This window comes from Grus americana, chromosome Z, assembly GCF_028858705.1.
Source record: "Grus americana isolate bGruAme1 chromosome Z, bGruAme1.mat, whole genome shotgun sequence".
Taxonomy (NCBI): domain Eukaryota; kingdom Metazoa; phylum Chordata; class Aves; order Gruiformes; family Gruidae; genus Grus; species Grus americana.
Genome location: NC_072891.1, coordinates 70,011,317 through 70,028,945, shown reverse-complemented (window position 1 = coordinate 70,028,945; position 17,629 = coordinate 70,011,317). Strand labels below are relative to the sequence as shown.

Here is a 17,629-nt window from a genome sequence, read left to right as displayed (position 1 = left end):
CCCAGCTCTTGATAAATATGTCAGTGCTACAAGGGTCAAACAAGAGCACGAGGCAGTCTGTGTTCCTCCACCAAGCTGTCCTCACCGGGTGACTGTGGATGAATGCCGCTGTGGATCTAGTCCATCACACAATAGCTCTAATGCCCTGAACCCTGAGCAGCTGCCTTGACAAATTAGACGTGGCCTCTTTTATTGAAAAAGCAGATCAAGGTCCTGGGGCAATGACAGTTTTTCCCTGTTTTAGTAAGACAGGCTTCTACTGCTCATTGCAGCCTGGAAATGGATAGCCTGACTTTAAATCTATGCAGGCCGACAATTACAGGTCAAGGATACCTGCTGTTTCCTCCAGCCACATTTGACATTTGATAAGCTCTATTTTAAACTTCACCCTTCTTTTATTTGTAGGATCCAGTAATTTGGTGACATTTAGAATGAAAAGCTCTGTTGACAGTTTTCATAACCAACATCAACACAACCTCTTCTATTACCAATGAAGTCTTTTTTTGGCTACTAAATAGCAAATGGGTCTTGGTTCTAATCTTGCTACTCACGTTTCCACTTCTGCTAGTTAAACTGGAAATTTGCACTGTTAGCAATGTTTCTACACCTTGATTTCTGAAAATTTAAGTTAGCGCCAGTGCTGAAGTACAGGCATTTCTTTAGATGTGGCACAGGCAGTTGGTGTGTGCTGGAGTATACCCCCTCCATTATTTTGATTTCCTCATCCTTGCCTATTTTTTGCAGTGAAAACTGTTCCTCTCCTTACACTTTCAAAAAGTTACTATAGAAAATCTGTGACTAAATGAGCCGGAGCTTTTTATGTAAGATTTGAAATGAAGATTTAGTTACAGAGAAGACACACTAAATCACTGCCCTGTATTCTATTACAATCCCCATTTTCTATTAAAATTGGCTTAAGGATGTGGCCCTGCCCAGGGACTTAGTTTCTGTCATCTTTTCCGCATGCCTCATCTCCTCTCTTGTCTCTTTGCTCTTGTTCTCATAGAAACTTACAAAAACATAATGAAAGCAAGTTTGAAGAAAGTCTGTTGTCAGAAACATCCTTCCAGCATTTTTCTTTCATCAATTTTATATACAATTTCCACTTTATTAATTAGCATCTAGTCTTCTACCGCTGCTGTTTGAACTTAACGATGCAATCTGAGATGATTAGCTGTCTCGAGTCCTGCAAGCAGACAGCTCATACATGCAAGACAGAACAGAGGATGGATCAGTGTCATTCCTCTGGACAAGTCTGGTGTGTTCCCTTAATCCTGACTGCACAGCCCTCTGGTGCAATACCAGCGACTCCAGCATTGTGATGTTGTCAATTTTATCGTAGAATCATAGCATGGTTTGGGTTTGAAGGGACCTCAAAGACCACCTAGTTCTAACCCCCCTGCCATGGACAGGGACACCCGCCACTCGACCACATTGCCCAAAGCCCCATCCAGCCTGGTCTTAAACACTTCCAGGGATGGGGCCTCCACAACCTCTCTGGGCAACCTGTGCCAGTGCCTCACCACTCTCACAGTAAAGAATTTCTTCCTAATATCTAATCTAAATCGACCCTCCTTCAGCATAAACCCATTACCCCTTGTCCTGTCACTACACTCCCTGCTAAACCGTCCCTCACCAGCTTTCCTGTAGGCCCCTTCAGGTACTGGAAGGCCACAATTAGATCTCCCCGGAGCCTTCTCTTCTCCAGGCTGAACAACCCCAACTCTCTCAGCCTGTCCTCACAGCAGAGGTGCTCCAGCCCTCTGATCAGCTTCGTGGCCCTCCTCTGGACTTGCTCCAACAGCTCCACGTCTCTCCTGTACTGGGGCCCCCAGAGCTGGACGCAGTACTCCAGGTGGGGTCTCAGCAGAGTGGAGCAGAGGGGCAGGATCACCTCCCTCGACCTGCTGGTCACACCTCTTTTGATGCAGCCCAGGACATGGTTGGCTTTCTGGGCTGCAAGCGCACACTGCCGGCTCATGTTGAGCTTCTCATCAATCACCAATCTTCTGGCATGTTTGCTAGTTATTACCCTGGCCTGGTGACACAGGTATCTGGCCATTAAAAACTCTGCTGAGAAATTTGGTCCCATTTAACTGCTAACCATGGCTTTCTGGTATTTATCTCATACAGAGCTAAAATGGTGCTCCACAGCAGGTATGCCATGATTAGTCTCTGAGACATTCAGTTCCTGGACAAGTTGCTCATTAGAGCCATTCTAGGCAAATATAGGGTTAGTTCATTTGCTTTGGGGAAAAAAAAAATAGTATTTCACCCAAGCAGCTAGAATGTGTGGCAAATGGAAATACTCCACCCCTCCCCCCTAAAAAACCCAGGGATGTTTACAGTAAGCTGATGCTAATTTACCTAAGAACTTTTTAGAAAAAAAATCTATAGGGCTTTGTTTAGCATAGACCTATCCAACCAACCTCTATTTAAATCCTAATGGGAAAAATAAGTAGGTTTTAATCTAGATGTGGATCTATAAAAGTTTAAATGGACTAAGTCCCATGTCATCTTATATTGTGTAGGTGAAATCCCTTTGTGAAGCACTACAGCTCTGAGTAACCACACCTCTCACTTCAAATCTCAGCCAAATGCTACAGAATCATAGACAGAATCAGGCAAATTCCCTACTCTGTTTCTCACAGCACTCTTTTACTAGTCTCTGGGCAAAAGACCTAAAAATGCAGTGAGTGAAGGATCTGGTCTGATTAGATCTTCATTGTTTTGTCAGCACTTGAAACTGTTAGTGAACTGCAAAGTACTTGCAATCTGCTTTATGTTTGTGCTCACAATTGTTTGAGACACAGGGAAAAAACAGCAATGTTTGTGCAGTTTCCTCCCAAGCACACGTGCTTTGAGTTTATAGCTCTTCCCAAGCCCCATCCAGGCAGAAATGACTGTGGTGCAACTCCTCCCATTAGCCTAACGCTTTTTTTTAGGATCAGTCGGTTCCTTCTTACAGTGCCAGGACAATGATAAGGATCAAATACAGAGCACTTGCTTCATCTTGAAAATCCAAGCCCTCCCCCTCAGACCTGCAAACACTGACTCAAAAGGTAAGTTTTGACGAATTTTGTGCCACTTTAAATCCTCTTCTGAATTATTACAAAATGCCAGCAAGGTAATAACAACTTCTTTCTGCTTCCTGTGATAAAAAAATCCTTTGAATCTTTAACATCCTTGCACATGTTAGCATATAACAATGTTTTTGTGTAAAAACATACTCTGCATATGCACTTCCTGGTGCAAAACTCAGCCCTCCCATGATGAACACCAGTTGTTTAATTTATGCAAAAAAGAGTCCGAAGCTTTGTTTTGCCAGATTGTTTTTTCTCTCGTTTCATGTCTACTTGTAAAGTATCTTGTGAAATCATCACTTTACATTCTTTAGCATAACTGTACCTGAAGTTTGGTATAATTCTGTCTCACTGCAGCAGAATCTGCATGAACACTTGCAGACTCTCCAGAGACAAGCATTGTCAGCACTTCACAAATCTTTGAAATAGCGATAATCACAGTAAAAATCAGTAACTCACTCTGCCACTTGTGTACAATATGAAATATCTTCAGGAGTCAGGTTTTGAAATGAACAGCCCTTGGGCTCCCCGATAGCATGGCCCTCTCCAAACAGAAGAGTGGACTATTGCTAATGAAGTCTAATTCTCTATCAGAGGAAAGTCTGTAGTTCTTAATCATAATATAGATTCTACAATCTATAAAATAATAGGTGCTACCAGATACCATATCTACAGGAGGATTCTTGACATGCAAATATACCAGCAACTCTTTAACTCTGTAAACTGTGTCCATCACATCCTGCTTCTAATCAGTTTTTTACCATTGTTTCATGGTTATCGACAAAAGGTTTGTTCAGGAAAGGAGATACCACCTCATGATCTTCACTTAATGAAAGCAGAGACAAATAAGAACACAAACATTAAGCTGGCTAACAGCAACACTACACTTTTGTCATTCAGTGCCCAACTCAGCCATGTCCACCTGAATGCTGTGGAGAAGAAGCTGTACCAGAACCATGAATTTGCAACCAATTTATCAAAACTGTGATTAAAAGGCAGGCTCCAGGCATTTAGGGAGCGAGTGAGAAAACTGAGCAGTTGGCTGCATTTGTGCTAATGAACCCAGGACTTGAAAAGCATGAGGCATTTCTGAAGGCAGGCAGGAAGGACAGAAGGCAGGAGAGAAGGGCAGCAGGGTAATGAGGGGCAAGGCCAGCTACTCCTGAAGAAAATCACTTTGTTTTCTTCACATAGGCCTGTCGACTAGTGCTACGTGTCTACTCCCCCCTTCGTTAGTAGGACGACTACAGAGAGACACAGTGCTACAGCACTACTGGGGTGTAGAGGGTAAAGCCTTGGAGCTTCAAAACTGCGGAGGGAGGGAGACCAAGTACAATGGCAGCAGTGGAAAAGGTTAGATGGCGAGGTTAGGGAAATTGTTTCAACAAAGGTGAGAAACGTAATTAAGACTAAAACACAGCAAGAAAGGAAACAAAACATAAACATACTCTAGAACATGCTTTTTTTCTTTTTCTTTTTTTTTTTTTTCCTAGGGAGGAGGAGGAGAAGAGGAGAGAGGGGTGCAGTTTGCCCAATCAGAGCTGATTTTTTTTTTCTTTGTTCTGCAATAGGAAGGACAGATTCCTTAATGGCCAAAATGAAAATGCCAGTGGGATGGCAACACATAGTTCCCACTCTATGGGTTGCACTACACATTTTCATCTTGGCAAGAAATGTGATGTAGCTCAGAAACAACAATCCCAGAGTATATTTAGCTACTAAAGCTGTGGCACACAAATGTCACATTCCCATGAGTCAACCCTTTTAAAGAACCCCCTCTTCACACCCCCACAGATATTCCCCAAGATGCCTGCACTGAATTAAAAGTGAAGCATATGGATGGATGTGACATCATCAAAGCACCCGTGTTACAGAAAAGAAAGCAGCAAGTGGATTCTGTACAATTAGTACAATCAGGAAGAAGTCGTTTGTGAGCACAGGAAAAGAAAGAAAACACTGTCCAAAGGATTAGACACAACCAATGAAGAACACCACAAAGCACCTTGCAAAACAAAGAGAAAATGTTAAAAAAAAAAAGAATATTTTTTCTCCATGAATGTGTGAAAGGAAAAGAAATCACAGAAGAGCGAAAACAAAATCTTGATAAAGGGATAGTAAGCATAACATTTTCTGATTTAATTTTGTGTAAGAACTCTTTCCTTTGCCCTTTTAAACAACAAATCAATAGCAATTTTGGAGCCAACCGGCTCTGACTGGGCAAGGCAAGGAGTAACAACACACAAGTAGGTGGTAATGGTAAACAACCATGCGGTCACCTCTGCCGCCATTGTTTTGATTGCATGTAGACTGCTTCCAGCTTTGTCAATATTCATAATTAGGCACCAAAGAATGTATGATATTTAAATGACCCTGTCAAGTGCTAATAAGGCTCTTTGGTAACCATCACTCTCTGGGGACGGAACTATTGAATGTAAGCCACCTCATCAGTCAGTGAATTGAAGCGAAAATGATTAGAATCCAACAGCTATACATTTATTAATATTTTCACTGCATGCTCTTCTGGAAGCTGCTACTGGCATACAAGATGCTTTTAAGAACTAGCTTTCCATCTATTAAGCATTGCCTCACAGAAGATTTGTGAAGCAGGGACCCACACAGAACAAATAATGCCATTAAAATGCATACACGTCTCTGCATTCCTCTGGGCACATAAAGGGCCAGGTCTTCACTATTGGTGGTTTCTGACACTGCTCCCCTATCTGACACCAGCAGAAGAGCTGGGTTCAAGGATCTCTTCCTTCCTTCCTCATCAAATATCATAGAATCATAGAATGGTTTGGTTGGAAGGAACCTTAAAGATCATCTAGTTCCAACCCCCCTGCTGCAGGCAGGGACACCCTCCACTTGACCACGTTGCCCAAAGCCTCATCCAACCTGGCCTTGAACACTTCCAGGGATGAGGCATCCACAACCTCTCTGGGCAACCTGTGCCAGTGCCTCACCACCATCACAGTAAAGAATTTCTTTCTAACATCTAATCTAAACCGACCCTCCTTCAGCTTGAACCCATTACCCCTTGTCCTGTCACTACACTCCCTGATAAACAGTCCCTCACCACCTTTCCTGTAGGTCCCCTTCAGGTACTGGTAAGCTGCAATTAGATCTCCCCGGAGCCTTCTCTTCTCCAGGCTGAACAACCCCAACTCTCTCAGCCTGTCCTCACAGCAGAGGTGCTCCAGCCCTCTGATCAGCTTCGTGGCCCTCCCCTGGACTCGCTCCAACAGCTCCACGTCTCTCCTGTACTGGGGCCCCCAGAGCTGGATGCAGTACTGCAGGTGGGGTCTCAGCAGAGTGGAGTAGAGGGGCAGGATCCCCTCCCTCAACCTGCTGGTCACACCTCTTTTGATGCAGCCCAGGACATGGTTGGCTTTCTGGGCTGCAAGCGCACACTGCCAGTTCATGTTGAGCTTCTCATCAATCAACACCCCCAAGTCCTTCTCCTCAGGGCTTAATGACATCCCCTCCTCACATGGTGGAGGAGAGAAAGATACCACTTACTTTCAGAAGAGGGAACACTGGATTTTCTAAGACATGTCCTCTGACTATAAGCATTCTGAATACTAGGTGTTACTAACAGACTGGACAGAAAAAGAAAAAAGGGGTTTTTTTTATGGCTATCAGTATTATCACTGATTTATTGCTGAGAGGAAAGAGGAGTGCTAGGTAAATCACATGCCATCGTTAGAAGGGCATGCAAGCTTATCTGCCTTCCCTCCTCTACATACATGATACCCAGAAATCGCTTCTTCTGAACTGCCCTTCTACAGCTGAAGAGGAAGGGCTGAGGAATTTAAAAAATGAGGTCAGTATCTCAAACTGAGCTTAAGCAGGAATTAGGAATCTGAACTTTCATCTTCAGCACCCTCAGTCCCTTGCGCCCTAAGTTACGGTTTTGAGTTTGAGTATTGCAGCTGCCTGAAATTCTTCCTCTGCTGAGTCCGCAGGGTGCAGAGGAGCTGCATGCTTAACTCGCATGTAAGCTTGATCAGGTTCTAGAAATTAACTTTTTTGCTGTAGATCTGCAGTTATTCTCCCAGAATGTTTACCGGATCAAGCTCTGAAAAAAAAAAATTGTTTGAACAGGGGCCACTTCTAAAACCCAGTTGAAGAAAAAAGAGCAAATGGCAGTTTTTCCCTTTTTAAAAGGAAAAGCTCATTGCTGGGAGGTGGGAGACAAGTTCGCATCCTCTGCCTGAAGGAATTCAAATCTTCATATTGCATTTCCTGCCATCAAGCCTAAAAGCCAAGGCTACTGGATTAATGTTTGCCATGGCATCTCAGGAAATTTTACTGCATCTCCTGCCTAATTTGACTGGCCTCCTCAGCTGGAAAAGTGCTTCAAGGCTTCACCTCTGCTGGGCTGGCCAGGTGATGGCCATTGCCTTCATGGCTAGGAACCATGAAGGCTTTGAGGTCAATTCTGGGGAGTTCAGTGAGAAATCCAGGATATCCCAGAACTGTGGGAGGCACTGTGTCTGGGGCTGTTGTGAATAACAAGCACTAAGTTCACAGCCTGGGTCCAGACTGCTGCCAGCTGCTCGTGCAGCTCTGCTGACGACTGTTCTGCAATGCTAACATGCTCATTACCCCCTGCTGAAAGTCTCCACAGCTAATGCAGAGAATTCAAGAATCACTGGGTCAGATGGAGTATGATTTAGTAACCTACTAGTTTGGGCAGACAACGCAAAGCAGCAGGTCTGGCGTGCCAGTAGCTTCTCCAGGAACAGCTGATGCTTTTGTCTAATGAGTTTTTCATGTAAAATGCATGAACAATAGAGACTGAAATCCACATTTCAATTAATATTTTAAGTGTTTTATATCAAGTATTCATAGCAGAAAGGACTGAAGCTCATGTGTGTTCTTGCCCCTGGTGAGTGCCCTAACCACTCAGCAAGTGAGTTTTGCTCATACCCATCCTCCTCCTGGCCCACTGAGTACTTAATTAGTCCATGCAGAGCAAAACGTCTTCAACAGAGAAGAGACTGGGAGAAGCAATCTAGGAACACCCTGGAGAAGAATAACAAGGACTCAGACCTCTCTAGGCAGTGGAGCTATTTGAACCTAACTAACTCCCCTATATACAAAGGAACCATTTTAACCTCTTTGAGACACAGATTAAAAGGAGCTGGGAGAATGATGGAGGGCCAAGATGGGATGAGGGGGCACCCCATCCTGACAGCGGAGAAAAGCTTCTCCTTCTCTAAGCACGCTCAAGTGGCAAATTTAGGTAATTCTCTGACTAATTCTCCATATGTGTAGCAAAGGGGGGCTGGAGGCCAAATGACAGGACTGTCACTTGTATTAGACCCAAGTGTGCTTCAGCACAGGGCTGAAGACTGTGGAATGACACCTAAATCCTAACCTTTTGGTGCTTTAAAAACACAACACAGAATCTCTCTCCACCAGCAATCACCTCTGAATCTTTTAAAATACGCAAATGACCTCCTCAGCCCCCACTCTCAAAGGTATTTGATGCTCAGGTCTCACTGAAGACAGCGGGACTTAGACCCAGTGGCTAGGCCTAGTGTCAGTTTTACTTTAATGGTTAAACTAAAGCAGACCTTCAGTACCTCCATCCATCAAGACAGACAGAAATAATGTGAAATTAGCTGAGATCTGTGGTGCTGCTGTTGGAATTCAGACATAAAGGCAATATAAAAGTGCACCCTTAAGAACAATGGGAAGCCATGGATCTTCCTCTGCCAGACAATGGGGGAGATCAAGTTTAAAGAGGGATAAATCCCCATTGCTTCCCTCCTTCCTGTACACATGCACAACACACACTGCAAAGGCATACACTTCTGTTTGTTTTGTGTGGTTTCCTCAGGCAGCGAATTATCTAGGACTGACTCTGAGATTGGCTGCTTAGTTTCAGGCTTTACGATAAGCTTTTAATTATAGCACAGGAGTTTTATTACATGTTACTCCGAGCCAGCTGGAAGCAGTTACACTTTAGTCCTCCCCCTCCTCCCTCCTCACCACAGGACGTCATTTCCAAGGCCTTACCCTTCTTGTCTTGATGATTATGGGATGAAACTGCCACATATGGATCTGTATTTTCAGATGAACCAAGCGGATCCTTCCAATCCAGCATGCGTCCCCTAGCATCATAACCCTGTCGAGCGCGAGAGTCAGAAGTGGTGGTGCTTGGGACTAGGGAACTGGAGTGTCCTGTTTACATTATAAATACAGGTAGGGAAGACAAGTCTCATTAGTCACTTAACACGCCACCTCACCGCACTCAGGCACGCACGCACTGCTTTTCTTCTGTGACGGGCGAACACCTTGTCTTAGGCTGAGCAACGTTTCTAAAGGCCTTCAAAGCATTGCCCCAAGGAAACAAGGGATTGGAACCCTCCAGATCAGTCAGGAGGAGGTGTTAGGAGGTGCGTGCATGCCTTGGGCTGCTGCTGTGCTCGCAGTTGCATGCTTTTACTCAACTGAGTTAAATGTGTGTGGAAGAGGGTGAGCACACTTCATCTGAGTCAAGCATCCTTTGGCTGGATGCAGTAGACATGCCTGAACGATGCTGAAGTATCAGCCCACGCTGTCTGGTACTGGCTTAGTTAAAAAACAATTTTTAAAACAATTTAAAATGGAACAACTTCTAATATGGCCAAAACTGAAGGGGAATGCCAGAAGAGCTACAAAATGGCGACATCAGTGGCTCTCTGCCCCATGCCCCCGTGGGAATGAAGGACTGCCCAGCACTGGTGTGCTTGCACCGTGACATCGCCCTCTGGATGGGAAACATGCAGAGCCTGTCAGATGCTCGCACCTGTTTGCACCATTGCCATCAGTCCTGCCTGAGCTGGTGGTCCAAAATGGCTCCGAGATAAGTATGAAACCAAACATCATTTCTGCTGAGAGTGACAGTGAAGACAACGCTTTGCTACATGGATCTGCCCAAGAACCCATGACTCCAGCAGCTGCTGCCACAGCCTTCTCTTAGGACAGAGGTCTTGCATGCCCTGTCTCCATTACAACTACTGTAAACCTTGTTACTGCTGTCCTGAATAAGGCTGATGAGCTCCTCAGCAATCAAATACACCCCAACTAACAGCACATTCACAGGACATGTCCTGCTGGCAACACCATACAATTTTAACAGCAGTTTGGTATTCATAGATTCATATGTTCTTTTCAGCTACATTGTCAGAAGTACATCCACACCCAAAATGCTTGGAGTGCTTGGAGTCTACCATCTCTGAAAGAAGGCTCCAACCTGGACTTCCCAATAGCTCGGGCTGGTCTGTCACTGCTGGGGAGGGGGCACTGGAACTCCATCCAGACCACAACATTTTGACCTTAAAAATGCACACATCTCTGAAAGTTTCCTTTTGGCACATGCACCAAAATGAGTTATTTTCAGCAGGACTCAAGCAGCTCTGGGCCTAGTTAATTTGATGTGGAGTAACTATATTTCCCTTTACATCCTCTCCTGAAAGAGCCCATCAAAAGAGGGGTTTTTGAAACATGCTCAAACACAAACTAACAGAATCAGAATATTCACAGACAGAAGGGCAGGTAACGCTTTCTCTTCAGGTACCGCCAGACAGACTGACAGCACCCCTCCTTTCTCATGCCTCCTTTTTAATAACCCTGCAAATTAATTTTCTTTCGTTAGATGTGAGTCTCTCTCATCTAAGAGGTGATTGGAGAGAAGTCCAATCACCAGGCTACAGACTGCCCTAGCAGGGACCCTTTCCCCGCTCCTGTCCTTGATGCTGTTTCACTGCTCAGAAAAATAATTTAAGAGTCGCTGGGGCAGAGATAGAGCAACACAAAGAGCCCAGATTTAGAGTTTCACAGTGAAAGAAGGCACAGAGCTGGGCCGGTAGAGACTGTGTTTCTGTATGCTATTTTAAACAGTCACTGGATAAGCATAAAGCTTTTGGAAGCTGTATCTCAAAAAGGCTGCTTTAGATGGCTTCTAAAGCCCTCCAGCCCCAGCTCTCAGAAGCACACTGAGAGCTGATGAACCTAGGTCCCCAATTTCACTCTAGCAACCAAAAATCTAACTGTTGTCCACCAATGCTCCCAAGCTTTTCAATGCACCCATGTGTTTCATTTTATCTAGCCCTTTCACCAGATTCATGGGGTTGAACTACTGATGAAGTCAGCAAAAAAGCTGCAGCTTCTATTAAGATGCTGCTATGATTTAAAGAAGTCCTGCTGAATATTAATGATCTTACAGAGGAAGAAAATGTCTGTGCTCCTCCATATATTTGCAAGGAGCCCTTTTGATTTACTGCACAGGATTATATATGGCAGCACTTTGGACTGTGTTTTGCACAGGACCTGGACACAACTAATGCTTAGCAGGGAAAATTGGTCAGATTCACAGCGTTCTCACCACGGAGCTAATGTTCAGCTACTACAGCTAATCATTAAGACAATTTAGCTCTGGACCTCAGGCTGAAGGCTTATACTGACAAGGGCACTGTATTATTTTTTACCTCTCATGATAGAAAGTGTGGTTTCCCCCAGCCATCTTTCTTTAACACAGCAAATTAGAGGCTGTATTTTGTTAAAGACAGAGTTTTTAATGTCGCTCAAATAGAAAAGAGAAGCCAAACGTTATCCACTTCTAAAAAGTCTCCATAAGCCACAGCATGGCTGGGAGTATTGGTAACACACGGTTAGATCGATGATGGACTCTGATCCAAACATGCTGCCTGCTCCACAGCAGACCTGCAGCAGGGCTGCCTGTTTCCAGAAGGACAGGTAGAGGTCCAGCATCTGAAAACACGTGCCCCCTTGAAACAAGAATACTCTGGAGCGTGAAAGCTTTCACCCCTATACCATTTTACGCTTGTCAACTTCTGTGCTCATCCCCAAGAAACAGGAGAAATAACAGGACAGGGAACAGGCCAGAGAATGGAAATTATGAGATTTCCATGTCTGCTTTTCCCTAAGGACTAAACCACAGTGCCAGCATTCATGGGGTTCCAGTCTCCAAGCTAATACCCCATTCAGCAATCACAAATAATGCATACAATATTTGGTCAGCCTACAAATAGTGCTGCACTCAACATAAGAAAGCAATTAGTCATAGCTTGATAAGGAGGTAAAAGAGAAGAAAATCTTGCCAAGTAGCAATCATTTTTTATGCCTGTGTTTGATATGTATTTATATGCCCATATCTCTACCCAGACACTTGCACATTAGGTGTGCTCAAAGGGCAAATTCTAAGGAAAAGCCATAAGTATGGTTAAAGAAAAACATTTCTTAATACAGTAATCTAGAGGAAATATATGCCTAAGGGACACATTTTCTGGGGGGAAAAAAAAAAAAAAGATTTCCTAAACCATATGCTGCAAATACTTAGAGAACTTCTTCGTAATGGAAAGCTAAGGCTTTGTGAAGATATTAATGTATACCAGATGGTCGTTAGGTAGAGAAAGGTTTCACACAAACACGAGAAATCAGTCTATTCGCCCTGTTACTAATGTGTTAGTCTAGTATACACTGAGAAACAACCTTCCACACATAATTGAGATAAACTTTCTTCCATATGATTTTGAGGAAGCAGGGCAGGAGCAGATCAGACCTTAATAACCTGTCCCACTTGTGTTAGGGCTGTATTCTGCAAGCACTTACTACTGGGCAGTAGCTGCTCCCATAAGCAGAGCATCCACTGTGTCCTGTAAGTGCTTGAATAGCCAGTACCGCTGGGTGAATTTCACCTCTCAGCAGAGTGGCACCACAAATGTATGAGCAAGTTAAGTTTCTCTCACAAACCGAGAAAAGACTGAAGTGGCAGGCAACCCATACCTAGCCCTCTCACACACAGCCATTACTAAACCTTTACAATGTGCTGTATAGTTTGCAACACTTAGTGGCCTTATTTCCCCCCCCCCCCGCCATTACACCATTTTTACCACTCTGACTGTGTAAATAGGCTCTGCTGCAATTTAAAGAGGCTTTAGCATATCTGAGATGTAGACCAGTACCTCTGTGTTAATATTGGTTAATACCTAAATATCTAGGAAGACAATACTGCCTTTGTTTTAAAACAATCTATCTGAAAAACCACAGACAAGGTGCTTTTCAAACTTCTTTGTTTAAAGCAAGCACGTAAAAAACAAAATAGACACACTTTTTAAAAAAGTCTGGTTTAGGTGCTTCCATTATTTGCAAAAACTTTTCATTTGGAGTGCTGCAATCAAGTAATAGAAGGAGAGTAAAAGCACTCAGTGTCTACGAGCATGGATAATGATTCAGAAGGGCCGCACTTCTGTGACTACAGCTCGTTCTGAAGTGCACTTGTAAAAAATAAGGAGGTTTTTTCAGGTTTAAAACAAAGACAGGGATTCAATACATATTTGATAGTTGCTCTAATATGCACAAGTCATTAGGATCTCAGAGGTTAAGATGTCTGCACACTATCCTATTAACAGCTATAGCAACCTAATTATACAATTAGAGGGAAAGGCTAAATCAATACTACGGAGCGAGAAAGGACTATGGCTAGGGGGTAAAATAAGGGCCCAATTCACTAAGAATTGATGTTTCCAAAGGTAATTGAAGCTGCTTACAATTTTGCAGAAGAATCTAGCCTAATCTCCTTGTTTAAATATGTGGCTCTTGCATCATTTTTCTTTGACCTTCTGTAGCCAGACCTTCAGCCTACTATCTTCTCCCTGGGTGTCAAAGGCATGCACCTGAACAGTCACCTGTGTGGACGTTGCACTTTGCTTGTTTACAACTGATCATATGAGACTGCCCCAGAAAAGGGAGCCCATCTGCCAAATTGAGGAGAGGCTGATGCCAAAAATACGAAGACTGGTTCTCCTTTCATTCACACTGCTACAGATTGGCAGTAAGTCCATTGAAGTGAGCTGATTTACAGTGGAGTAATCAAGGGAATCAGGCCTCAAGACTTCTTTTGCAACTGGAGTTTCAGATGTTTTTGGATATACTTAGCCCACCGGATCCAAAAGTACCCTGAGCATTCACTTGGTTGGCATTCTGGTATATCCCAGCATTCTGAGATTTAATCTATTATGAAATACCATTTATTTATGCATTTAACTGTACTCAAAAACATTAAAATGCACCATGTTTATAATTTTAGTTTTCCCAAGAAAAAATATTACTCAGAGCAGTCACTACAGTTAGCAAACATGAGTATGTTTACTGAGACTGGTTTACTATCTCATGCTGGAATTTTTTACACTTCTCGTGAACGATCAATACAAGCAACTAGCACATTTCCTTTCATATTTTGCCATGGTAGGTGAAAAAAACACTGCGTGTATCGGAATGGGTATTTCAACTAAACCCATGAACAGAAGAGCTGGCTTGCCTAGAGACCACTTTATCAGGATGTACCTGAGGAGGGTCAATGAAATCACCTGCGAAAGACAAGGCATGAATGGGAACCAATGGTAATGTTGGCTCTGCATTTCTCCATTGTCTCTGGCAGTAGGGTCCTACTTGAAGAGCTGGGTTAATTCATGGAGTCTGTCTTTGGGCTTGACATGCTGGGACAGTAGAACAGACCCTTTTTGTAACCTGTACTCCCTGAGACTGCAGCTTTTTTCACCCTGCTGCTCACTTGAACCATTTTTATGCTTTCTTGGTCAGATTAAAAAATCAGCTTTTGTTAAAGTCCCTACTAACAGGGTAGCTGACGGGATCCAGAACCACAGCCTTACACCTATAATTGTGCATCCTACAAATGCACTTAGAAGCAGGAAACCTAGGACATTTCTGGCACACAAGCACTATGCCCAGGGACATTTTCTTTTTTTTCACATTCAGCAGCACAGATTTGATTATTACTGTTCTTTAATTACTACTCTGTGCATTGCAAATATAGCAATTTTCAAATGAAAGAGAGTACAAGTTGTATATGCAGATGAAACCATGAGTCTTCTATACACTACAAAGTCTCAACTTGTCTTTGATTTTATATATTCCCTTAACTGGTTTTCATTATCATACTTTCAAACAAGTTTCACCTGCAAATTTTCCATTTCCTGGTAATAAACAACATGGGGAATTTGATTTTATTTTTACAAATGTTGAACAGTATTACTGTGCCTCCAGTTATTTATATGCTGCTGTACTGTTCTGCTTTGTACCTACATATTTTACAGGCATGAGATGAAGGGATCAATTAAACGTTCATCACAACTGCACACTAACCTACCTCTTGCTACATTCAGCCAAACATATGGTGAATTTGCCCTAGCTCTGATGAACGGCTAGTCTTGTACAGCCTGAAAGCAACTTCACAAGCAAGCTCCCATCCCACATGGACATTTGCCATTGACTTCACTGGGAGCAATACCACACATCCTCTTAAGCTTGTGAGAACTTGTGTTTGTTCGGGGTATGTACAACGAGAAACTATTGTGATATAAGTCTAGGTTTGAGTTTAAAGTGATTATTTATCCTGCAATAATTCCTCATGAAGACATTTATTCTGCACTCTAAGTACCAGAGTAATCCACTTCCAAATATAAAGAACAAAGTGGTGGAAAGTACTGTAAGCACAGATTAACAGCTGCCTCATGGCAAAATGCTACTCTGGGCTTGCAGAAATGCTCCTCTTCAGCTCAGGTCATTTAATCTGCTATGTGAATCCTTTTTTTTTTTTTTTTTTCTTTTTTTTCAGACCAGGCACTGTTCAGGCATTAAGGTACTGCAAGCCTGGACAACATAAATGACTCACCCTAGAAGTGACAGGAACTTTCAGGATTTGAGGCAATCTCAAGTCACATGGGTAACGTTAATTTTCCTTATGAGAGATCTTTCTGTAATCCAGGGATGGTTCTGCTCCTTCCCCTAAGGTATCTGGCTGCTGTAGCAGTCATGACACCAGTCTGGACAACTCATGAGTGGAATGTGAGCTGCTATTTTGTTTTTCTTAGCGAACAGATAAGATGCATCCCTGTACCCAAGTGTTGCTTTGTCTGAGTGTTCAGATGAAGCATGCTCTTAAACACATCTGCTGGTGTGCCATTAAAATAGGCCATATCTGACTTTAATTCAATGGAGACAGTTTTGAAGGAGGACTAAAAAAGAGGTATTGAAAATCAAGAGATATGACAGTCCTACTTGTGATTAGTGAATCAGGCCCTCAAAAACAAGACAAAACAAGTCAAAAAAGGCTAATAGCTATTTGAGTACAGGAACTACTAGCTAACACAAGGATCTGGGGAGAATTTTTAAAAACAGTCATAAACTGACCATACACTGTGTCGTAAGACATTTCATGATCAGGTGAAGCAGTTGAAATGTCTATGAACAAAATAAATTGGGAAGAAACATTAAATAAAACATAAGTATGAAAATACTTAAAAGTTTAGTAAGAAGTGATTCCTCCAAAATGGATTTGCTGTCAGTAAATAATGAAACTAAGAACTTCCTTACCATTCAGGGCTACGAAGGAATCTGAAAGACAAATAACATGGGAAAAATCATTATTTCTCTCTCGTTTTTTCTTTTTAATAGTTTGCTGCTAGCAACCTTCTATGCTTCAGCTGATATTTATATGTAATGTGATTAGTAGCCTAAGGAACCAGGCAAAACTAATATTCAGACATACCTGAAAACAATGTCTGGTTTTGAAAGTGCAAGGGATACCAAGTGGGAAGGCCAATGTCCTCCCTGCCATGGTTTTCTTTGCAAGATCAACTGCTAATCTAATGCAAGGCACTACAGGTGATGCAGCCAGCAAGGTGAATCAATGAGGAGAAAACTCACATGACCCAAGACCACAGGAAATAATAAGATCAGCTGGGTTAGCGGAGAGTGAAATGTACCCCTGTGCAGTGTCAAGTTTCAATGCATCATTGAGGGCTAAAGAGGGATTTAAGCAGGGTATGGGCTTTGTTGCTCTCTGCACAGGAGCAGATCTCTCCCCCTGAGCACAATGTGCTTTCTGAATAATTTCCTACCCTTCTTTTTATTTAACTGATATCAGGTACACTCCACTCCTGTCTAACCTATTTGCCCAAGCAGAGCAGAACTTGCTGAAAAGGGCGAAGTTGCACCAGCTGGGAACTGACCTGATTTTGGTGCTAACCTGTTTTACAGGGAGCACAGGAGGGACTATGTGCAGACCTCCTTCAAAAAACCTAGAGACAGCCTATGTAACCTTCTCTTAGGGCAGAGGCAGAGGGAGGTGTAGCTGAGATGGGGGGGCACGCAGAGGTTGAAATCCTTGTACTCCCTCAAGCACAGTGATCATAGTAATGGCTCTTGACCAAGGATGCACAAGGCACGAGAAGGATCTGGCTTTGTGCAGAGCAGCTGGCCTACACTGTATCCCACAGCACACTCTAGCCCTCCGTTACTTTGCTTTGTATTCCAAAAGTAATGACTCTCTCACTGTACATTACTTTCTCAGCTTCAGCAGTTTTATTGCATCTACAGGCATCAATGCAAATTGCACTGAAAGGAATGTGATTCTTGATTTCATAAAGTTTATAAATAATATTTGGGGCTCAGAATTAAACCAACCTTGGCAAGAACATTTGGAACAAGAGCTGTCCTGAACACAGATGTTT

At 43.0% G+C, this 17,629-nt stretch overlaps 1 protein-coding gene across 6 annotated transcripts in view; it reads right to left on the bottom strand.

The window, feature by feature from the left end:
• The window catches only part of SEMA6A (semaphorin 6A), a 116,356-nt gene that overhangs the window by 17,144 nt on the left and 81,583 nt on the right, over nt 1–17,629 (bottom strand). For 3 of the 6 annotated variants that reach the window (XM_054810086.1, XM_054810081.1, XM_054810083.1), the window contains exons 17-18: nt 16,491–16,511; nt 9,111–9,275 (exon numbers count right to left, since the gene is read on the bottom strand). In XM_054810086.1, coding sequence (XP_054666061.1) covers nt 9,111–9,275; nt 16,491–16,511 — 186 coding nt within the window. The remainder of the gene's footprint in view (nt 1–9,110; nt 9,276–16,490; nt 16,512–17,629) is intronic. The other 3 variants (XM_054810087.1, XM_054810084.1, XM_054810085.1) reach the window with 1 other exon arrangement.